Source organism: Protopterus annectens, chromosome 5.part0 (genome assembly GCF_019279795.1).
Source record: "Protopterus annectens isolate FY-2018-M chromosome 5.part0, PAN1.0, whole genome shotgun sequence".
Taxonomy (NCBI): Eukaryota; Metazoa; Chordata; order Ceratodontiformes; family Protopteridae; genus Protopterus; species Protopterus annectens.
In genome coordinates, this window is record NC_056735.1 from 1,477,349,613 (window position 1) to 1,477,373,811 (window position 24,199).

At 42.6% G+C, this 24,199-nt stretch overlaps 1 protein-coding gene across 2 annotated transcripts in view; it reads right to left on the bottom strand.

Annotated features, from left to right (window-relative positions):
* FARP1 (FERM, ARH/RhoGEF and pleckstrin domain protein 1) overlaps window positions 1-24,199 on the bottom strand; it is a 2,534,157-nt gene that overhangs the window by 846,129 nt on the left and 1,663,829 nt on the right. For both annotated transcript variants that reach the window (XM_044071307.1, XM_044071308.1), the window contains 2 exons: window positions 17,362-17,457; window positions 15,574-15,737 (listed from right to left, as the gene is read on the bottom strand). In XM_044071307.1, the coding sequence (XP_043927242.1) occupies window positions 15,574-15,737; window positions 17,362-17,457 (260 nt within the window). The remainder of the gene's footprint in view (window positions 1-15,573; window positions 15,738-17,361; window positions 17,458-24,199) is intronic.

Here is a 24,199-nt window from a genome sequence, read left to right on the forward strand (position 1 = left end):
CTTTAAAAAGCATACTGTTAAAGAATTAGCAACATTGAAAGCCTTTTCGTTGTTGCCATGCAGAGAATATTTACATAACGAGATATCGTACAAGCCTTAGGTATTCATAGGTTCATAGGTTCATAGGTTCACCTTTAGTTTGAATAAAAACTATGTCTATCATTTTTCTGTGCCTCTGTCAAGCAGTGACACTGAAGGACACTGAAGACACAGGATTGAAATGCGTATGACAGTATTTGTAATACAGGACAGGATTACAGTATTTTCAGAAGCTCATTACATTTGTTAGAGACTTGCAGTCATCTTTGCAGGCTTTACCCGTAAACTAAACAGAATGCCAATCTATCATGTGTGATCCATAACTTGTGCAGTAATCCTTTAAGCAGTTTATCTTGAGCTTGTTTCTTGTTTGCTGTTCATTTTTTACATTGATCATGTCTTCCCCATGAAGCAAGTAGATAGTTGTTGTCAGGCAGTAGGTCTTTTTTGGATAAGAAACATTTTTTCAAGTGGGGGTATCACACAGAGATTGCTACTTTCAGCATGTTATTTGGTAATTTTATAAAGCTGAATATAAATTATAATTAGAATTGCAGTGCAAGGAGAAGTGGTTTGAGTTGAGTGCTGCTTGTTTTTTTTTTATACTTGATTCTGACTGGCATTCCAGTAATGTATTTGAAAAGTAATTTATTTTTTCATGCCTCACAACCTTTGTGTTTCCATCTAGATATTAAGTAAGTTGTCATGTAGCCAATGCACTGAAATATTTTTTTCTTCTACACTTCATTTTGTCTTGATTGGACTTTTGTAATGATGGTTTGGCACCCAGGGCAGCGTATTTAATTAAAGTTCCAGTTGTTGTGGTTTTGAGCATAGCTCCACCCCTTTCTAGTTAGCCACACCCCTGCATATCGTCCCCACCCATTCAGTTGTCTCCTGCAGCCCCCCTTTAATTTGAAGTCACCAGCCGCCACTGCTTTTGACCCTTGCGGTAGGGTCTAGTAGGGGTGGAAAAACGGACTCCGATGGTAGACAGAGTCTTTCCTTCCTGCTCACACCTGGTCAAAGTTTCCTTAACTTTGGGCCTGAAAAGGGAAGAGCCATCAAAAGGGGTGTTGACACAGGATGACTTAAAGGGCTCTGCAAAGAAACACAAGCGCATCCAGGAGTGTCTCCTGAGAGCAGTTCCTGTATCCACTGCCCTACTCATTCCATCAGTTGCATATGAGATGAGACACATGGACAAGGTCACTATGGAACTGAGGGTAGCCAGCTGGGAGGCAAATTTGTCTGAAGCTCCTGCAGCTACCGTGCCCTGAAGAGTATCTCCAAGCTCTTTTAGGAGGTCTCTTTGCAGTCTTGTGAAATGTGTGAGATAGTTAATTGAATGCATGGCAAAAGTCGCTGAACTGTACATTGTACATGCGCTTCCCGTATTTATCCATGATCCTAGAGTCTCTGTTAGGAGGACGGACAGAGGAAGAAGTTTCTGACATCTCCGTTTTGGTGGCTACTGCCACCACCATGGCATCAACCGGCACTCCCTTGGCGAGAAATTACTTATCCTGAGGGGCAGAAATAAATTTAATGGGCCTCCTAGGGACAGGCTCCATGGTGTCCGGAGACTCTCACACCCTTCGTGAGACCAGCTCCATGAGCTCATCGAAGGGCAGAGACACCCAAGAGATGGAGGGTTGAGACCCGAAAGCCTTCAGCAGAACCAACTCATCTTCAGTAGGGTTGGTGAGCTTCCAGCCACCCCTCTGCTTAAGGATTTATAATATATTTGCAAATGAGATATCTTCAGAGGGGGACCGTGTGGACCCTTCTGATTCATCTAAGTCAGTATCAGATGTGAGAGACTCCTGCAGGGAGTCTAGGTGCTTCCTCTTACAAATTCTCTTCCTGGGAACCTCATCAGTGGGAACTTCTGGTGAGGTCTCAGAACAGCAGGGGTCACCCAGTGGGGCTTCCTGAGGCTCAGGGTCTCTACACTTCAAAGGGATCTGTGAGGCAGAAGTGGACACGGGCACTTTTGGGGAGGAGATAGTTGGACCTGAAGTTGTAGATGTCCTGGGGGACATCACTCTCCTCATGGCTTCAAAAGCACCTCTTCTCTGATGAGAAGGAACCGTTGGTTCTGAAGAAATGACCGATCCTCTTGGCACCGGGCTCTGAACCAGAGGTAGATGTCAAACTCATCCGTGCCGAGGCCCTGAGAGGCAAAGTCGGAACCGACAGGTCAGTCCGACTATCTTCCCCGGACCCGACCGGAGAGTGTGGGATCCTAAGACTCCTTGATGGGTGCCGAGGAAGTCTGAGTAAATTGAACTAATGGTACTGGAGCAGGCATCGGCTCCGTAGGCTCTACAATTGTCAGGTCAAAGTCCTCCGGCTCCGGTGGACCAGTATGGCTTGGAGGAGGATAAGAAGTTGATGGCATAACAGTCTTCAGTTCCGAAACCACTTGGGCCAGAGCCGATAAAAATTTAGCAAACGGTGCCTGTAGCAGCTTCTGGACCACACAATCCACATCCAAATCGGATAGGCTAATCGAGGACCGAGAAGAATGTATGGAGGGTGGTACCGACTGTAGACTTTAATACTTCGGAGACCGGCTCCGAAAAGACAGGACGCTCAGCTCCGAAGGTTGTGGAGCAGACGTTGACTTTTTTTTAGATTTTGTCACATCAGAAGAAGAAGCCTTAGAAGACTCCGAAGACTTGGGATACTGACTAGATTTATCCTGGTCACTCAAAGCTTCCTGAAAGGAAGACTTTAAAAGTCCTCTATCAATGAGTTTTCTTTTTCTCTCATGTAATACTCTGCTAGAAAAAGAATGGCAAATGGAGCAGCTCTCTTGCAAATGTAAACATAATTTACGTGACTATTGACTATCTGTCACTGACATCTTTTGTCCGCACTTTGGACATTTTTTAAAACCAGACCTGGAATGTTTGTCTTTATCCTGGTCAGCCATGACACTATCTAGTACACCAAAAGGACTTGAATTATTCAAAAAAGAATGTACACACACAAAACTTTAACAATTTTTAAAGAACATTATCATATAAACTGTAAGTAGCCCCTAAAGAAAACAAATGGGCTATATATGTATAACTGTAAAATGTATAAACAGACACACACACCAAATTTAACTATCTATAAATGCTTGTAAAACACTATACTAAGCTATTCTAATATAAGGCACACTAAAAAGGGAAGGGATATTAAAGGCCTATAAAAAGAAGACCATAGGGAGAAAGAGAACTATCAAACTTTAAGCTATAAAAGATCTAAGTTATAACTAGCAAATACTATCAAAAACTATTAATATAACAGTCAAAATTTAGAATTTGTTATAGAAAAAGCTATACTGGCTTGAGCTATGCTTGGAAACCTCCGATCTGTTGCAGCAGCAAACTAGATCTGAGGTAACTCAAGGTGCTCCATGGGATAGAACTTGGCCTCGAGCTGTCTGAAGACCTCGAGCTTTGTAGTAGGCCGACTCGGAGCTGATCCTCTGTAAGAATGAATGGTGAGATAGAACGACTTCACATAAAATGTTACTATGGTTTGTTTTCTTTTATATTAATGTATGCACACCTATGTCACTGATTCAGTTGTGATTTATTAAAGATGTTTAAAAAAAAAAAGAAAAGTAGAACAAATACTGCCTACAGCCCACTGAGTAACAGACTGTTAAAAACAGAACCAATTGCTCACTGACTTTTGCTGAAGATAAGACAGACAGCAAGTGTAACTAGAAAACTGCCCTTAACTGGACTCTTAAGGCAAACAGTTCCATGCATAACATACATGGTTATAGCCCATATTAGCAATGTACTGACAATTTCCAAATCTTCATCATTTTTATCTGATAAAACACTTTTACTTGAGGGTCCTGTACTTGGGTAAGGAAACATATTTCTATATTAGATCCTTTATATAAAACAATTACTGAACTGGTATCTTCACAGATGATTTTCAGAAACTTTCATAAATGAATTACAGAAGACTAAGGACACACTGTCATATAAATAAGGAGACTGCAAATGGAAGAGTGTGTTAGAATTGTCATTGGTGGAAACAGCACCAGAAAATACTGAGAACAGAAAAATAAATCCAATAAAAAACTTTAGGAGCTGGAACAAAAATGGCACCAGTGGGTATCAGTTAAGTTACTTTATTCCATAAATGTTAAGCACTTTAATCCGTTTCTAACAAAAGACTTCCTAAGAATCTGTTTAAAAGTTACAAATAGCAAGTTTAAAATCCCCTCTTTTGGTGACATGATATAAAAATGTCCAATCAGTGATGCAGATAATGGCAGCACCTGTTTGTTAACATCTCATAAAAAGACTGATTATATGTTACATGACATGTTTTTTCAGGGACAGACAAGTCCAGAATACAGAGTCTCTAACAGTAAAATTTCCCAAAGTACCCTCCCTTTTTGGGAAACCTAAGACATATAAAAGTATATGTAACCCCCCAAAGAGACTGACTGTGAACTCGGATGGATCAAAAACCCATCCTTTAACAAAATTCACTGAAATAAAGTTGAAATTCCTTTAGTCACCTGTGTCATGACTCATGGGATTTTTAGTGGGATTTGATGAAGATATGATGTTTCTGACCATCAATGTCATTAACTTGTTTAATGAGATTCCTCATTTAGAAGGGCTAGATTGTTTTTTTGAATTTATGACAAAATGCACTGAACTGAGTAACAACATTAATGTTCTATATACCTTTATTAAAACAGTTCTCAAGAACAATTTTGTGTTCCTTGATGGTCAATATTTCCTTTACAAGAAAGGGGTGGTGATGGGGGCATCATGTGCCCCTATTTTCACCAACAATGTAATGTTACAATGGGAGAGAATGTTTGTATTCAGCAAATTTACCCCACCATGGACGATGTACATCTGTTATTTGGATGACATCTTCATTGTTTGGAATGGGCCAGAGGATGGAATTTAGCCTTTTATTGATTATCTTAATTCTACCCATCTCATCTTTAAGGTTCGACCATTCTTTCAGTTCTATCAGTTTTTTAGATGCTGAAATCAGTAAAGACCTTGTCAACAGGACCCTTATTAGTAATATACACAGAAAAGTACAGTTTTGTACCTACCATAAATGTAGATGTTCGAGTGTTCACACTGCTGCAGTCATTACACCTGGGTTATCCTGCCGTCAGGTGGTCCCCGCAGTCGACCAGAGATCCAAAGTCTTGGTCCGGCGTTGGTTGCTGTCGCTTCTTCCCTGACGTCAGAGTGCCAGGGGTATATAAGATGCATCCAACACCATTTTCTTCAGTTTTTCTTGCCCCAGATGTCAGGTGCCCCCAAGTAGGTAGGCAATACATATTGCTAATCAAAAATATACATATAAAGTAAAAACAATACTTTCAGTTACCAGCAAATACACCACAAAGGTTGTATAGGATAGAAAGGAATAGATAAGTACAGCTAGTTCAGAGGGGATGGAGGGAGGGTAACCTGGACTGCAGCAGTATGAACACTTGAACATCTACATTTAGGGTAGGTACAAAACTGTACTATGTTCATCGTGTTACACTGCTGCAGTCATTACACTTGGGTAGAATCCCAAAGCTAAGGTTGGGTGGCTGGTCTATAAAGAGTTAGGATTGGCTATGAGGCCCTGCAGAACTGCAGTGGCAAATCCTGCTCTGGATTTAGAGTAAAGAGGCAGGTGGTAATGCTTGGTAAAGGTGTGCAATGAACTCCAAGTTGCAGCCTCCAAAATTTCCTTGGTAGGTACTCCTCTGAGAAAGGCTGTTGAAGTGGCTGTTGCCCTGGTGGAATGTGGCCTAATGTTATTTGGGACTGATTTTCCATGCTGTGTGTAGCAGTACCAAATACAGTGTCCTATCCATTTGGATATAGTCTGCTTTGAGATAGCCTTGCCCTGTGATCCTGCAGCATATGCTACAAACAGTTGCTCAGTTTTCCTGAAAGCTTTTGTTTTGTCCAAGTAGAAGCATAGCTGCCTGTGTATGTCCAAAGAATGCAGAAGTTTCTCCCCTTTATTCTGGGGGTTTGGATAAAAAGTTGGCAAATGGATGGTTTGGTTAAGAGCCACACTAGATACCACCTTTGACATAAAGGTAGGGTTTGTCCTTAAAGATACCCTGTCCTGATGAAAAATTATAAAAGGTTCCACTGCCATTAATGCCTGTAGCTCTGAGACTCTTCGTGCTGAAGTTACTGCCAGGAGCAGAGCTGTTTTCCATGATAAAAAATTTAGATTGGCTGTATTGCCTGGCTCAAAAGGTGGTAGGGTCAGTTTTTCCAAAACGAAATTGAGGTCCCAAGTTGGTGTTGGTGCTCTCCGGGGCGGTCTTATGTTTTAGCCCCTCTGAGGTACTGCTTTAGCAAGGGATGAGAGAATAAAGGAGGATCCGTGTTGTAATGTGCTGAAATGGCAGAGGCATGGATCTTAATTGATGAGAAGGATAGGTCTCTGTCCAGCATCTCAGTTAAGTATTGTAAAATCTGAGGAATGTTTGGAACAAGAGGGTCAAGGCTTTGAGCCTGGTTCCAGGCACAGAATCTCTTCCATTTTTCTGAGTAAGCTTTCCTGGTGCTAGGCCTCCTGGCCTCCAAAATGACATCCATAACAGCTTTAGAGAGAGGTGTTGCCTGTTTGACTAATCTATCTGCCATGCAGCCAGGTTTAGGGTTTTGAGCTGACCGTGCAAGATCTGATTGTTTTGTTGAGTCAGAAGGTGTGGAATTTGAGGCAAAATCCATGGTGGGCCTTGAGTCAAGTTCCTTAAGATAGGGTACCAGTGCTGGCGTGGCCAGTCTGGCGCAATCAGGATCATCTGTGGTTTTTCTTGTCTGGAGTACCTTTGAAAGGAGAGGCAGTGGCGAGAAGGAATAAACTTTTAGGTTTTTCCAGCTGAACAAAAGAGCATCCACTTTCCATGCTTGTTTGTGATAAGTCCTTGTGCAGAATTTTTGTAGCTGGCAATTCAGTGGGGAGGAAAAAAGATCTATGTCTGGGCATCCCCATTTTTGTGTTACCATGCTGAAGATTTGTGGATTCAACTTCCATTTGTGAGGGTCCATGATATTTCTGCTTAGATCGTCTGCCAGAGTATTTTTCTTTCCTGGCAGGAATTGTGCTTGCAAGTGAACTTGATATGTTAGAGCTGTGTTCCACAAGGTCATGGCTTGCCTGCATTGGGATAAGAATGAGTGCCCCCTGCTTGTTTATGTACCACATTACTGTGGTGTTGTCTGTCTTTAGTAATAATTGTCCTGGATGTAGAAGGTCCTTGAAAGCTGTTAGGGCATTTTGAACAGCCAACATCTCTTTTTGATTGATGTGAAGATGCATCTGGTCTGTGGTCCACTTGCCCTGAATGCATGTTCCTGCCATGTGTGCTCCCCAGGCGTAATCCGAAGCATCTGTTGTTAGAGTTTGTCTGGCTGTGGGTTGGGTAAAAGGCTGACCCTTGTTTAGGTGACATGCCTGTGCCCACCATTGAAACTCCTGTTGTAGGCAGGGAATCATTGGTATTACTGCTTCTAGACTGTGAGAGTGTTGAGTCCAAACACTTTTTAGGTACCATTGTAATTTCCTCATATGCAGTCTGGCATATGGTATTAGTAGTATGCAGGATGCCATGAATCCCAGGGCCTGCAGAATTTTTCTTGCAGGGAGATGGGACTTTTTTGCCAGTAATTGAAAATATTGAGTTAGTTGAACTTGTTTGTCTGGCGTGAGGTAAGCCATCTGGGCCGTTGTATTTAAGCTGGCACCCAGGAATATAATTTGTTGCGAGGGCACTAGTTTTGACTTCTTTTCATTTACTGTGTACCCTAGAGAAATTAGCAAACTTTTTACAAACGCCAGATGCTACAGAAGAATGTGCTTTGTCTCTGCTTGAATGAGACAGTCGTCCAGGTATGGATATATTTGAATTCCTTTTTGTCTGCAAAATGCAATTACTGGTGCCAGGCACTTTGTGAAGACCCTGGGCACAGTAGATAAGACACAGGGCAGTGCAGAGAATTGGTAGTGCATTGTACCAGCTTTGAATCTGAGGTATCTTCTGCAATTTTGTCTGATAGGGACATGCAGGTAGGCCTCTTTGAGGCCCAGAGTAACAAGCCAAGCCTTCTTGCCCAGCATGGGTAGAAGCTGCTGTAATGTCAACATTTTGAATTTTGGAATATCCAGGTAAGTATTCAGAATTGAGAGGTCTAGTATGGGCCTCCAGGCCTTGTCCTTTCTGGGGACCAGGAAGAGTCTTGAGTAAAAACCTTGTCCTTGTTCCTGTTGTGGTACTTTTTGAATAGCTCTCATGTCCATGAGGGCTGAAATTTGTTTTTGTGCCTCTGCCCATTGATTTTGTGGCAGGTCTGGCATTCCTTTTAGCCTTGGTAAAGTATGAAAGTGGAACCTGTAACCTTGAGACACAATATTTATAACCCATTTGTCTTGGGTGATTGTTTGCCAGTTTTGAGAAAAAAGTGCTAGTTTTCCCCCAAAGGGGGCTTCCAATAGGGACGTGCTTGGCGTACGAAGGGGAAAGTCATTGTGACTGTTTCCTGTAAGGTTGAGACTTGTCCTCACCTCCTTTTGGGGTTGAGGTGCCCCACTGTCATTGTCTGTTTGAGGCTTGGGGTTGAGATCTGCCTCTTGGGCATCTGTATCTGCCTCTCTGTGGCCTGTCCGACACTGGAAAGGACCAATTCTTTGTTGGCCAATTTCTGCTAAACCAAGGTGGCTGTACCTGTAAGAAATCCTTGACTGTTTGCATAGATTTAGCTTCATCCTCCATTTAACACCTCTTCTGCCTTAACACCAAACAAGGTATCATGCTGTAAAGGAGCATCCAATAATTTTGCCTTAACATGATCAGGTAAACTCTGTTCTTTTGACCAAGCATGTCTTTGAATCACAGAACCTGTAACTGCGGCTCTACAACAGGCCTCTAAAGAATCAAAACCACATTGCAGAGTATGTTTTCCCACCTGTTCAACTGCATGCAATAAATCCTGCATTTCTTTACAATCAGGAGCTTCTCAGCTTGCAAGCATTTTCTGTTTTAACTGAGCCATTAGATATTGTTGGCACTTAAGCATGTGAAACTGGCAATTTAAAGCTCTTACTGCTAAAGTTGCAGAAGTGTATACTTTCTTCCCCCATCTATCCAAAGCTCTGGAATCTCTGTCAGAGGGTACTGGATTTTTTGCAATGGAAGCCTTAACCCCTTTTGGACCCTGGGAAATAGTTTCTGGATCAGCAGAAGGGTTTTTGTAAAGAAACTTGTGGGAGTCAGGGACTCTATAATACCTATCTGGCTTGGCTGGAGCAGGGGGCAAAGAATCAGGAGATAGGCTGGATTCAGAGAACACATCATCCACAATATCTAGCACAGGCGGAATAGCCAGGGGCCTGTGCTGAGGCAATAAAAGGAAATCCCTGAGCTTTTTCTTGGATTCTGAGTAATCTTGACATTCCCAATGGAAATGCTCCCTCATGGTATGTAAAGTTTCCCCAAAAGAATAATCCTCAGGAGGAGAGGCTGAAGGGATAGATTCTTCAGCATCAGAGTCCTCCTAGGGGGGTAGAGAGTATCCCTGGTCTCAAGAGGAATCAGAGAAAATGGAAACCTGATAAGAGGAATCATAGTCTGTATCCTGCCTAGATCTTTTCTCAGGAGGGGGATGGGAACCCCTGATTAGAGTAATGAGGTCTTCGGCCATTTTAAGCATCTGTTTGTTAGGCATGGAGGACTGTCCAGGAGAATGCTGTACTTGTTTCTTTGTCTTTAATGGTACCTTTGTCTTGGCTGTTGTTTTAATGGTAAGTTGTGAAGGTCTGAAGACACCCTCAGAAGCCGATGCCTGCTTAGCGGCTCCGGACCCATCTGAGGGATTAGTTTCCGTAGGCCCAATACCTTGAGTTTCCAGAGGCCTAGATGTCTCCACGTGAGAGTCGGAAGCGGCCTGTGGCTCTGAGGTAGCGGGTGTCAGGGGCTGCGAAAGCGCCTCACTGAGAACCGGCGACTGGCCTAGAAGAGGTTTCGTCGTCGGTTTTGGACCTCGAATGCCTGTCTTTATCCTTGTCATTGTGTTTTTTCGGTATTGAGGTCTTCGGTTGATCCGACGGCATAGTATAATTGAACCTTCGGCCAAAGTAGTGCAAAGCAAAATCAAAACGTCTTTTTGTAGTGTGTTTGTTAAATTTAGCGCAAAACCGACAACTAGTGACGTCGTGATCAGGGCCTAGGCATGGAATACAGTAAGAGTGGAAGTCCTTATGAGGTATTTGCTTCCCACAAGAAATACAATTATTAACTTTTTCTGACATCGGTCTGAGGCAAGAAAAAAGTTTCCCCAACAGGGTACTTAGCTTTATTGAAGACTTCGGATCTGAAATTCGTCTTCGAAAATCTCAAGAGTCGGCCGACTGGCACTTGCGAACTGCTTCTGCTTCGGGCACCGCATGGCAAGAAAGACTGAAGAAAATGGCGTCGGATGCATCTTATATACCCCTGGCGCTCTGACGTCAGGGAAGAAGCGACAGCAACCGACACCGGACCAAGACTTTGGAACTTTGGCCGACTGTGGGACCGCCTGATGGCAGGATAACCCAAGTGTAATGACTGCAGCAGTGTAACATGATGAACATGCCTACATACTTTTAACAGTTTACTTCACTATTCTGTCACCCTGAATTCCAAAAGAAAGGAATTGTCAAGAGTCAATATGCTCGACTTGCCAAGGATATTGGCCCTAGGGCCTATACAAGCCTAGCCAAAAAGGTACCCTGGTTTTTGCCACCCAAGAAAATTATTTTCCTGTTCCCCTGTCAAGCAGAACCACAGAAGTGATCCCCGGGGTGAATTTCCTATTACCCATCCAATCATCAAGATTTTTCTTGAAAAGTGCTAATGAGGAGCTCTGTTTGACATAGATAGGTAGTCTGTTCCAGAGTATGGGAAGTCTCTGGGACAGGAATCTATCCCTCCAGCATGTTCTGTTTATTGTGGTGACAAGGTTTAGGATTGGGATTTCTTTAAGTGGAGCATGTCCAACAGCTCTGGGTTTGACATAGCTTTGTATGTTAGGCAGACATCGCCTCTGAGTAGGCGATATGTGACGGAGTAAAGCTGGAGTTTTTTGAGACGGTCTACGTAAGGCATCTGTTTGAGGCCAGTAATCCTCTTTGTGAGGTATTTTTGCGGCCTTTCCAGTTGTTGTAGATGTCTTGTGAGGTACATACCAAAAGGGGCATTGTACTCTATAATGGGTCTAATGAGTGATGAGTAGAGGGGAACAATGACCTCTTTTTCTGGATGAGAAACCTTTTGTGATGAGGTGTGCCACGTAGAAGGATTTCCTGACCACTGTGGTGATGTGATTATCAAAGGAGAGACTACTGTCCACCTGTGTCCCAAGGTCTCTTATCACACTTTCGGTGTTAAGTAGACTACCGCCTATGTGGTAGTTCATGGGTACAGAGTTTTTACCAAAGGGCATGACAATGCACTTTTTGGCACTGAGCTTGAGACCATGTCTTTGACACCAGGCTTCTGTCTCAGTGAGGCCCTTTTGTAGGATGTCCACATCGTTAGGAGTTTCAATTATGGCTCCTAGTTTGCAGACATCTGCAAATTTAGTTAGCCAAAGACCTTCTGTGTTAGCCTGTACTTCAGAGAAGTAAATACCAAACAGCAGAGGACCCAGGACTGAACCCTGTGGTACTCCACTTGTCACTGGTCTGAAGTCTGATTTGGAGTCTGCTACTTTCACTGTGTGGGTTCTTTCAGTAAGCCAGTTGGCAACCCATCTTGTGACACAGGGATTTATACCTAGTTTAGTGAGTTTATCTATAATTCCAGAGTGGGGGATGGTATTGAATGCCTTGGCGAGATCTAGATAGGCTGTGTGAACCACCTTACTCTCATCTATGGCTTTGGTGACTACTTCAAAGAAGCTATCAGGTTTAGGAGACATGATCTGCCTTTTACAAACCTAAACTGTGTGGGGTCCAGAGTTTGGAGATCTCCAATGTCTTTGTTTATGAGTTCCATGATGATACGTTCCATGGCCTTGCAGAAGAGGCTCGTCAGGCTAATGGGGCGGTAGTTCCCGGGGTCTGTTGTGGCTCCCCCTTTGTGGAGTGGGATAACTGTCGCGGTGCGCCATTCAATGGGCACAAAGCCTGAGGTGAGGCTATGATTGAACATGGTACTTAGGTGGGGTGCCAGTTCATTCTGTAGTTCATGTAGAAGGCAGCCTGGGATGTTGTCAGGTCCCATGGATGCTGTGTTCTTGGCTTTGAAGAGTGAAGTTTTTACCTGTGCAGCCGTGATTACAGGAACTTTGCATTCTTCCGGTATAAAGATGGGCCCTTTAGGGGGTGAGAGGGGATAAAGTTAGCACTGAACCTATCTGCCAGGATGTTGGCAATATCAGTTGGTTCTGTATATTTAGTGTCATTGTGCTGTAACTCAGAGTAGATCTGAGTGTTGCCATTGAGATTTTTGACATAGCTATAGAATACTTTGTGGTTGTCTTTAGAATCAGTGGCAATTTTGTTTTCATAACTAGCTTTGGAGGATTTTATGAGGGATCTCAGCTTCTTACTGAAGCTGACCAGGGAGTTCCTCCAATCGTGGGATTTTACTCTTCTTTGCAACAGTTTCTTTCTTCTGTTGTAGAGTTTGTTTATGGCAGAAGACCACCAGATTGGCTTCCTTTTTTTGGAGGATAGCATCTTGGTTCTGTTAGGGATAGCACGATCCATGCACTCGTTTAAGTGCTTATAAAGTGCATTTGTGTAGGATTCAGCAGTCGTGCCTCTATTGTCCATCTGCATGGGTGTCGTGAAGTCTGCCACTTCTGTCTTAAGAAGCGTGAAGTTGGCTTTGGAGAAATTTTTTACGGTTGTTTTCCTAATGGGGGGTGAGAGCGGGATATGAATGTCTAGGGTGATTAGCTTGTGGTTGGATCTGACCAACGAGAAGCTGACCTCTGGTGTGGAACACCGGTCACCCATGTTGGTGATGACCAGGTCTAGGATATTGCTGCCCCTGGTGGGGGTGTGGATAAGTTGATCCAAAGCGTTGGAATTGATGATTTCCAGAAAACGTTGAGCAAAAGAGTTGGTACATGAGTAGTTTTCCCAGTTAATGGTAGGGTAGTTGAAATAACCCATTATTAGAGTGCTGGGTTGTACCTTAATATTTTCCAGTGTATCAAGAAAAGAGGAGTGGGAATCCTGGGGCATGGTGGGGGGTCTGTAGCAAGCTACAATCTGGATTGCGGTTTTGCCCAGAGTTAGTTGAACTTGGATAATCTCGGATGCATTATGCTGAGCAACTAGCTTGGAGGTGTGGATATCCTTAATGAATAAGGACACACCTCCACCTTTAGTGTTTCGGTCCGGGTTTGGTGGCCGAAAGGTGTGGTATGTATTATAGACTGGTAATGCAGGGGTGCACTCTGGAGCTTTGAATCAGGTCTCTGTCACTGCACAGATGTCAATGTTCTCCATTTTAAGGAGTGCCTCGAGTGAGTGCATTTTGAGGTTTAGACTTCTAGCATTGAGTAGCATTACCCTCAGATTTTGCTTGCTTGTACCTGTTACGGTGGTGAATTTGTCATTTGAACTTTGCCTAAAAAAGGCACTATAGGGGTGGCAAGAGCCTTTGCCAGTATCCGGAATCCCAAGGGTGAAAGCTGCAGGCCATCTCTGGCAAAGCCGCGTGGTCTGTCGATCATGTCATCCCAGGCAGACAGATACTGGATTCCCTTAGAATGACACCAGAAGCTTAGCCAATTGTTAAAGTCAACCATTTTGTCCTTGTACTGTGGTGTCATTCTGGGTGATGGCAGGATGCTACTCAGGGCTAGGGTCATACCGGCCTGGGCTACAAGATCAGAGAGCTCCTCCATGTCTCTTTTCATGTAGTCCAGGGAGGTACGTCTCAGTTCATTCACACCAACATGGACAATGACAGAGTCATATTTGTACTTGTTGTGGAGTGACCTGAGTGCATGCATTATGTGGCGGATCCTGGCACCTGACAGGCAGCTGACAGTAACTTTTTCCTTGTTTAGCCTGGTGAGTGGAACATCAATGTGCCTGACTATAGAGTCACCTATGACTAGAGTGTTGGGTACGTTATGCCTTATGCGCTGTAGTTGAGTGGCACTCTTGAGTATGTGGCACACTGAGTTTCAGAGGATGATCTATTTACTACTGAAGGACTAAAACTGACCAATATGTTTCTGGCTCGAGTGTACCTGGAGAACCTTGTTTTGGAAACTCAAGACAAGGTTAAGCATAAAAGGAGAAATGGTATTTTCAATTGCCACTGTTTCTTACATACTTTATGCTCAGCTTGGATTCACAAAAAACATTTTAATTATAGTTATCTTTAAAACTGTGTAGACCTAGAAGGAATTTGTTTGTTCTTATCTTAAGATGCTAAGTGTTTTGATGAACTACTGCAATTATTATCATATTCAACTAATTTAGGCCAACTGTTTTTACACTTTCTATATGAACAACTGCACTTTCTTTATCCTCTATTCCCCTCAACAGTTTAAATGTAGTAAATTTTGCTGAAATATAATAGGTGCTTCTAATTTGCTCATATATTGCCTGTACTACCATTCTAACAATAGTTTACACCTTAATTCTTTGCTGCTCAAATTACTATCACTACTACTAGCACTGTACAGTTGTTACTTTCTCTGTTCAGTTCATTATGTAAGGTTTAGGTCAGCTCTGTAGCACAAAAGGATAAAGTCCCAACAGTAATTCAAATGAGTCATGTTTGATTAGTGATCTGGGCACTAGTAGAGCTGACATGAGGAAGGTGGGACAGAGTGGCCAACTCCTGATCACTGATTCTGAGGTGAGGGACGTCAGCTCAATCCACTACACTGCAGACTGAGTGGAGATGGGTGTAAAGGGCCAACAGCATCAGAACAGGGATGAATGTCCAGCAAGTAGCATACATACCGTGGTAGCATCAGAGGATACATGAAAGCATGAGTGCCAGTGAGGCCTGCATTGTGGGTTTCCACTAAGGCTGCTGCAAGGAACTCTACAAGACAGGAAATAAAACATCATCTCTCCATCATATCTGCCTGGATGACTGCTATTCCACTGCCTTGCTCCCATCCCAGCAGCCAAACAAATATGAGAAGTAGGTAGATGCTGGGAAATACTTGATGGTCAACAGGCAAAGGGAGTCAAAAAGTACAAAGTGAAAAAACTAATTGATGACATACTTTTTCCCCCCTTATCTTTGTATGTTGGAGATTTTCTTCCTGGGCTTATAATGAAGGTGTGCTTTGTCAAGCTACACAACTCGGTCAATAAAACATAAACAGAAAAAAATAGAATGAAAGACTGAACCTAATTATGTCTGCAGGTCTGCTCATAATCAACCAGACAATGTTTACTGTTCACTTAACAACTCAGCTCTTAGTGCATAGCAAATGGGTTTCATTTATTACGCATGTATCAAAAATAAGTGGTCAGCAGAGACTAGGGAGAAGTTACCTGAAGCGGAATGATGATCCTCTGGTGAAAAGAATCGGCTTTGCCTTTGGCTTAGGCTCTTCAAAGAGTCTAAAGAAGGCATGGTGTTCAACACAGACTTTCCAGAAAGCTTTGCAGAAATCTCGGTTGGCCATCATGAACTCCAGTGTATCCTGGTAAGCACTCTGTGGTAAAAGACACAGCATAATAATGACGTAAAAGGTGACTATCACTTTTTTAGCATGACCTCAAACATACTACATTAAATAAAATAAAGTACCAGCTTAGAAGACCTGCCCTACAAAGTCTGAAAAAAACAAAAAACAAAATTAGAATAAAAAAAATCTGAGATGAGGCAGCATTATACATATAAATAATTACCAAAGAATATTACTTTATTTCAGTAATGAACTCTGTATAACTAAAACTGTTTCCCAAGACAGCCTAAATGAAGGAAGTGTGACTTATCGTTTGTTTGTGCTGTCATATATTAAGTAGCACAAGCAGTGCTGTACAACTATGTAGGAAAAACAGCTGAAAGAGTGCTGGTTTATTTTTATAGACTGAGAGGTACAGGTTAATAGGGGAAAAATATATGACCTTAGCCTGATGCTCTGTGATGACTTCAGAGCAACAGCAAACTATGTCCTACAATACAGCAGCAAAAACCAGATGAAGTGCAGTATGAGAAATACAGTCAATGGCTATTTACAACGTGGCATGGGCCCTTAATCCTGTAGAGTGGTCTACCTACCAAACACCTGATTGTTTTGCAGGTTAGTCATTGTCCACTTAAACTCTCATAGTCTCAAACAAGCAAGTAAGCAACAGTTCAACAGATGTAACTTATCTGTTGAGAGCTTGGAGGAATTGACTAATGTGCATTAAAAGAGGCTTTCAGCCCTCAGCACATATTGCCTAGAGTCATGACAACAACATGTAACTAGCATTCTCTCACTGCAAATCTTTGGCTTCCATCACTAAAATATGATCTAGCTCTCAACCAGTCAGGGACAAATCTCAACAGAATCAGGGACAAATCCAGAAATAATCAGGGACAATCGGACACTTTTAAAATATTAATAATATTAACTTAAGACTTTGACAAAATAAGAGAATATGAATTATTTTACTTCAGAAATATATAAATTAAGTCAATAACTTCAATTACTGTCATTATTTATTAAGTGAAACTTACCTTCTTCTCTACAAAAGTCACAAGTTTTAGGAGGGATTAAGATGGAAATAGCTAAAATTTGAGTCAAAATCAGGGACAACCCTGAAAATAAGGGAGATTTGAGAGTTATTTCAGATCTACTGAATTTACAGGAATCAAGAGTCCTTCAAACATGATTCCTACCACGCAATGGGTGAAGGCAGTGCAGGACAGGACCCGCAGAGGGTCATCAGTCACCACACTGGGATAAATGCAGTTAGTGACAACTAAAAAAAACTAAACTTCTACAAGGATTCATAATCAAGTTAGGTTAATAAGTACAGAAGATAAAGAAATGAAATACAACAAGCAGTGGGGAACCGGCAAACTGTAGTATTGCTACACTTTGCCATCCTCCAGTGTCCTTGTTCATGAACGTTTTAACCAACTAACCATATGGTCTCAGGTGGGGAACAAGTCTTAGAAGAGATATAAGAGAAAATATAGTGAATGTAGGAACCTGTGATTACTTTTCAAGTAAGTTTACACCCTGAATTTGAGGTTACAATGACTAAATTTTTGTGTCCATAAACTATATAAACTTAAAATAAATTCATATGTTTATAAGCAAATATCCTTCACATAACACTTACATTTAAATCAGGACGTAGTTTGATTAGAAACCGTTTACGCTTGAAACTCAGCTTGCGAATTTTGGCCCAGTTGAAGGAGTTGATTTTGGTACAACCCTAAAAAAATCAACATACTACATTAGTTAACCGAATATTATGGCTAAAGATAACCAATATACTAAAGATAAACAATATCATTCTGAATTCAAGCTCCTAGTTTCTCACAAAAAAGGTTGGCAAACACACTGTTTTCAACTGAACAATCACATCGCAGACACTACATAAAGGCTGTTCTCTGTTCAAGTTTAGCACACTATTGCAGAACTTATTTCTGGGGAAAATTACATTAATGAACAAATCTGGTCATATTTATAAGGATCCTTTGAAGAATTTGGAGTAAAATAAGTTCATATCATATCAAGGAGAGAAAAAAAAGTTATGTACTCACCATAACATTCTATTGTCCATTTTCATTCTTCCTTACCAAATGGGTTCAGATCTGACCCTTGGATCCAACTCGGCAGCTTCTTCCAGCTCGTGAAACACTGAAAGCTCTCAAGCTCCTCCCTTACCCACAATGCACTAGTCCAGTCCCCCTGCCATACTTCAGATCTTGTTTGCTGACCTTTTAGACTATACAGAAAATAACAGATTAAAAGGATATGAGCTAAAAGTATCTGAACTCAAAAGAAGGAATATCGTTTCATTCAGCATCTTGTAATCCTTCTAGAAGTCAAACTGGTAGGGGGCTGGAGGAAAGGGAGTTGAGGAAGAATGAAAATGGACGACACAGATGGAACATTATGATGGGTACATAACTTTTTTATCTGATGTTGTCGTTTTCATTCATTCCACAACAAATGGGACACAGTTCCCAGCTAGCTAAATCTCATGAAGACTCTGAGGAAAGATATTCCTAAGCACTGTTGAGCCAAAGGCTGCTTTTCCCATACAGATCAGATCCAAGTTGTAATGAGCAATAAAGGTATGAGGATTAGTCCAAGTTGCAGCTGCACAAATATCGTCTAAGGAAGCTCTGGATAAAAATACAGAAGTTGTTGCCACACACCTGGTTTAATGAGCTTTTGAGATATTTAAAAGGTGGTCTAAGAAGAAAGATGTCCCTTATAAAGGGCTTACAAAGTATGGAAGAAGATAAAGATGAATTATTTACACCAATGCGAAAATTGGAAATGACAGAAAGTCATACTTTAACAGCTGAAGAACTCGCTCCTTCATTAAAAATTGTAGCTAAAAATTCAAGAACTTTAGGTACTGGCACTGAAAAGGGGTCAATGTCATTTTGCTGTGACCAACAACAAATCTTTTCCATTTGCTTCTGTAAATTTTCCAAGTGGAAGCTTTGTGGGAAGATAGAAGAATGTGATGGATGGGGGAAGACAGCCTGGGCTGTCTAGCTACAACATAATTAGAGATGCCACGCTGTCAGTTTTAGGCCTAAAATGTCTGGGTGTATCAAATCTGTCAGGTGAGACAGGAGGTCTGGAATTGGATCCAGAATCCATGGTGGGTGAAGCAGATGAGGCCAGAGAAAGGGGAACCAAATCCGATGAGGCCAATAAGGAGAAATGAGGATGACTGTGCTCTTCAATCAAGATGCTTTCTGAAGACATTTGGGGATTAAAGGTACTGAGGAAAGGGCTTAGAGGAGACTGGGGGGGGGCAATAATGGAGCAGAACGGCTCTCAGTCACTCCCCACTGGGGGGATAGGGCAAAGAACCTGCTGCACTTGTTGTTGAGGGGAGATGCAAAAAGGTTCCAGGAAGCTTGGCCCTATCAACAAAATATCTTTTCTGCCACTTTCATGTTGAGAGACCACTCATGAGGCATACGAATGGACCAGCTTAACTTGTCTGCTATCACGTTGGATTTCCACAGAATGTGCATTGCTATCACATATTGACTGGACGAGATCGCCCAATGCCACACTCTCAAAGCTTCTTGACAGAGGGGTTAAGATTTGGTTCTTCCATGTATTATATTTTTGACTTGGAATCGTATACTTTGTACCCTTGATAAGGGAAGGTAGGCTGTCAGGGATACTGTGTCAAACAATGCTCCAATGAACTGCAATATTTGAGTTGGTTCTAGTTGAGATTTGTTGTAAATGAATGTAATGCCTAGGTGAGAGCATAATTAGAGTACATAATCTTGTGTTTTGACCAGCTGATGCCTGGTAGGAGCGGTTATGAGCCAGTTGTCCAAATAAGGAAACACCCAGAATCCTTGGAGTCTCAAGTGAATTGTCACTACTGCCATGCATTTGGTGAAGACCCTGGGGGCTGTGGTGAGACTAAAGGGCAGAGCCCTGAATTAGAAGTGACTGGCTCCCAGCCTGAAGCATAGAAATCTTCTGGTTCATCTGTTCATCTTTATAGGTAGGTACTAGGCTATCTGCCCGAGGGCATTTATAAACCTAGCCAGAGTGTGTCGGCTTTCGCTGCCCCATTGATTAATTAACTGATCCTCTGTCAAGCAGAGCCAATGAAGTGATCCCAGGGTGTATTTTCTGTTACCCATCCACTCGTCAAGGTTTCCCTTGAAGAGTGTTAGTGAGGGGCTCTGCCTGATGTAATTTGGAATTTTGTTCCAAAGCATAGGGAACTCTGTGACAGGAATCTAGCCCTCCAGCATGTTCTATTTATTGTTCTGGTGAGGTTTAGCTCACTAGAGCGCATGGCTTGCAGTGACTTGTATTTCTTTAGGTTGAGCATGTCCATCAGTTCTGAGTTGGACATGGCTTTGTAAGTCAGGCAGAGATCACCTCTGAGTAAGCGATATGCCACTAAGTACAGCTGGAGTTGTTTCAGTTGGGCTGCATAGGACATATGTTTGAGGCCAGTAATCCTCTTAGTGAGGCACTTTTGTGGTCTTTCCAGCTGTTGGAAGTGCCTTGTGAGGTACATCCCAAATGGGGCATTGTACTCTATGATGGGTCTAATGAGTGACGAGTAGAGGGGCACTATAACCACTTTATTTCTAGATGCAAATCTTTTAGTAATTAGATGGGTCACATAGAAGGATTTCCTAACTACTTTGGCAATATGATTCTCAAAGGAGATATTACTATCTACCTGGTTCTCCAGATCTCTTATTACCTCTTGTGTATTAAGGAGGCTGCCACCTATGTGGTAATTCGTGGGTGTTTTGTTTTTCCCAAATGGGATGACTATGCATTTTTTGGCATTTAGCTTGAGGCCATACGACAGTACGCATCCTGAAGATCTATCAAGCACATCCAGTCGTCCTTGTGCAGAAATGGCAAAATGGACTGAACAGTCACCATCTGGAATTGGTGTACTGAACCATCTTGCTCAGACTGAACAAATCTAAAATTGGTCTCCAGTCCCCTGTTTCCTTTGGCACTAAGAAGAATCGTGAGTAAGTTCTGGACTCCTGGTCTGGAGGGACCTCTTAGATGACGCTCTTCGCCATCAGCTTTTTTTTTTTTTTTTTTTTTTTTTAGTTGTGCTGCTTTCCTCTGAGTGAGTGGAACATCATGAATTTTGCTTACTCTAATGGGGATAAGGAAAAAGTATTATATAACCTCTGGAAATAATCTTCTGCACCCATTAATCTTTTGTAATCTCTAACCAGGTTTTGATGCAGGGACACACAACCCCTAACTGCCTCCAGAGTTGGACAATCGGACCTCCTTTCAGGGGCACTGGCAGGATCTGTCAGAGAAAGTATCACTAGACCCCTGGTTTTGAAGACCTCCTTTGCCACGTGGGCAGTGTCTTCTGTTAGAGTCCCTTCCCTGCTTCTGGGGGAACCATCTCCATGTGGCTCTTGGAAGGGACCCTGGAAATTTCTGAACCACATTTTTCGACCACATCATTGATTCCTACAAAAGGTTCTTTGAGGAGTTGAAAAACATATGCCCATAGCAGGCACAGTTTTACCTTCCTTCTCAAACACAGACAGCATATCTTTAACTTTGGGGCCAAGCAAAAAACTTCCTTTAAAGGCAGCATTGACAAAGGAAGACTTGAAGGGCTCCGCAAAACCACACAGATGCACCCAGGCATGCCTTCTAATAGAAATGCCTGAACCCACCACCTTTGGGTACGTTCAGCTGCATGCGAGATGAGCCTCATGGACAAGTTTGAAATAGACTGTAGGGTAGCCAGCTGTGAAGCAACTGAGTTTTCTGCCTCAGCAGTAACGATCCCAGAGAGGGATTTGGTAAGTTCTTTAATGAAATCCCTCTGGAGTCTGGTGAAATGTGCCACCTAATTCAGCAACCAAAAAGCAAATGTCACTGAAGCATATACATGCTTCCAGAATCATTCCAGCATCCTAGACTCCCTTTTAAGGGAATGAACAGAGAAACTTTGTTCTACAAGTTCCTTTTTAGAGGCCACTGCTATGACCATGTCCTTAGGTGATGCCAGGATCCTGTCTGGTCTCTTGGGGATCGGCTCAACACAGTCAGGGTCCTTCCATGCCGATCAAGAGATCAAATCAATGCGCTCACTGGTGGGTGAAGTCACCCAAGAGGTAGATGGGCCAGCCCTAAAGGCTTCCGGGAATACTGATTCCTCTTGGGAAGGGTTGGCAGATAACTAACCATGCCTTTGCTCGAGGACCACTAGTATGTTTCCAAATAGGATGTCATCAGGTGGTGATCTTGGGGACCCTTCTCTTTCATCAAAATCAGTGATAGACTTGAGACTCTAAGTGCCTTCTTTTGCACTTTCTCTTCTGAGGGACTTCTTTGAAGGGGTGTTCCAGAGAAGTATCAGACGACATCAATATACCCTGTGGGGTATCCTGGAGACTTTGAACTGGTTGTCCCTGTGGCATAGGAAGTTGAGACTCCAGATGCAAAGAAAACTGCATCTAGGAAGTAGGAGTCAGGGAGGGTGGATATGTTCTTTCTCTTGGAGCAGAGAAAACTCTCTCCATTATTTCAAAATCAGAATGCCGAGGAGAGAAAAAAACGCGATGGCTCCGAGAAGACATGCTTCCAAATCATCAGCATCTTTCGAGCTGAAGGCAAACCTCTCAAAGCAGGGGTATGAGCCGAGCTGTCCAGAGCAGAGGCTTCAAGGGGCAAAGACAGTTCTGATAATCTCGGAGTCAACATCAACACCCCAGATCTAGCACCAACGCTATGGCTTCAAGCATCATCCGGCTCCAACATGGTCAGAGCAGGTCCACTTAGAAATGGATACAACAGTCTTTGGATCTAATACAGATGGATATGGGATCCTCAGATCCAGCTGCTCTGAAACTGATGGTCGGATTGAAGAAGGAGACAAAATAGGTGGGGTAGTACTAATAAAGGTCTCCAAATCCGATGGGGTAGGAGCTGGGAGTATCCCCATTTGCATTTGCATCGAGAGAAATTTCCTCATCATTCTATCCACATCTGCTTCGGTCAGACTTCTGGAGGAACAAGATGAGGAAGCAATGGATGAAGTCCGAGAGTGGTGACATCTTTCCAGGAAAGGAGATGGGAAACAGGAAGATATCGAATCCAGAGTCGGAGGGGACTGGATCCCATGAGACCTGTCTTTATGCTTCTTCAGATTAGACATCATAGATTTTGGATCCAAAGCTGATGAATCAGAGGGTTTGTTCTTTGAATTCAATTGAATCAGAACTGACGGTTTGGATACTTTCAGAGGTGGTTCCAAACCTGGAGTAGAGCTTGGAGCAGAGGAACCTGAAGGGTCCAATGGACATTTCCTGGCCTCTCTTCCATCACCTTTCTTAGGGGTTGAGCCCCAGAAGCTGCATTAGAGAAAGAAGAAGGCATTGATCCTCTTAAAATAAGTTTATTCTTACGATCGATAAGGGCCCTTGGATTAAAGCCCTCACAAACATCGCATGTCGTGTTCAAATGGGTCAGGCCTAAACAATAAATACACAACTCATGTGCATCTGACAGTGAAATCTTATGGCCACGGGCCTTACATTTTCTAAAACTCAAAGGTTTCTCAGACATAGCTATTAACTAAGAGAAAAAGATTTATGTACTTACCATAACTTAGCATCTGTGTTATCCTATGTCACTATTCATCACTTCTGAGTTGTAGGAACAGATGTCGGATCTGAGCTGGAAACTTTTCAGACAAATCCTAGGCTCGAGCTCCTCCCACTCCCATAATCACTTGCTGCCCTCTAACCCCTCAGATCGAGTTTGCCCCAGAGCTAGAAGACAGCCAGAGTAGACCTGAACCACCAGATAGGATATCTCCACTTCCTCTAGATCCAACAGTATAAGGGATGGAGGGAGGGATAGTGATGATCAGTGACACAGGATAACACAGATGCCAAGTAATGGTAAGTACATAACTCTTTATCTGATGTTATCCACGTCACTATTCCTCACTTCTGTGTGGCTACCATACAATCCTGGGTGGCCTCATGGAACCGCATGCCGAAGAACTGTGGAGCCAAAGGAAGCCCTGTTCCTGGAAACTAGGTCGAGTTTGTAATGAGTAATGAAGGTTTGAGGAGTAGACCATGTGGCTGAAGGACAAATCTCATCTAAGGAATGCCGGGTTAAATAGCAGCTGACATAGCCACAGATCCAGTGGAATGAGCTCTGACAGGTCCTGGTAAGGACAATCTCTTAGAAGTATAAACCATAGAAATACATTGGGATATCCAATGAGATATTGTAATGTTGGACTCCGGATGACTCAACCTTTTAACAGAGAAGGCCACAAACAGTAGGTCATATTTGCAAAAGCTCTTTGTCCTGTCTAAATAGAATCATAATTGTCTATATATATCAAGCATGTGCTGCATACACTCTACTGGAATGGTTGGGAAAGAAAACTGGAAAATGAATGGTTTGATTCAAATTTGTTTCAGTGGCCA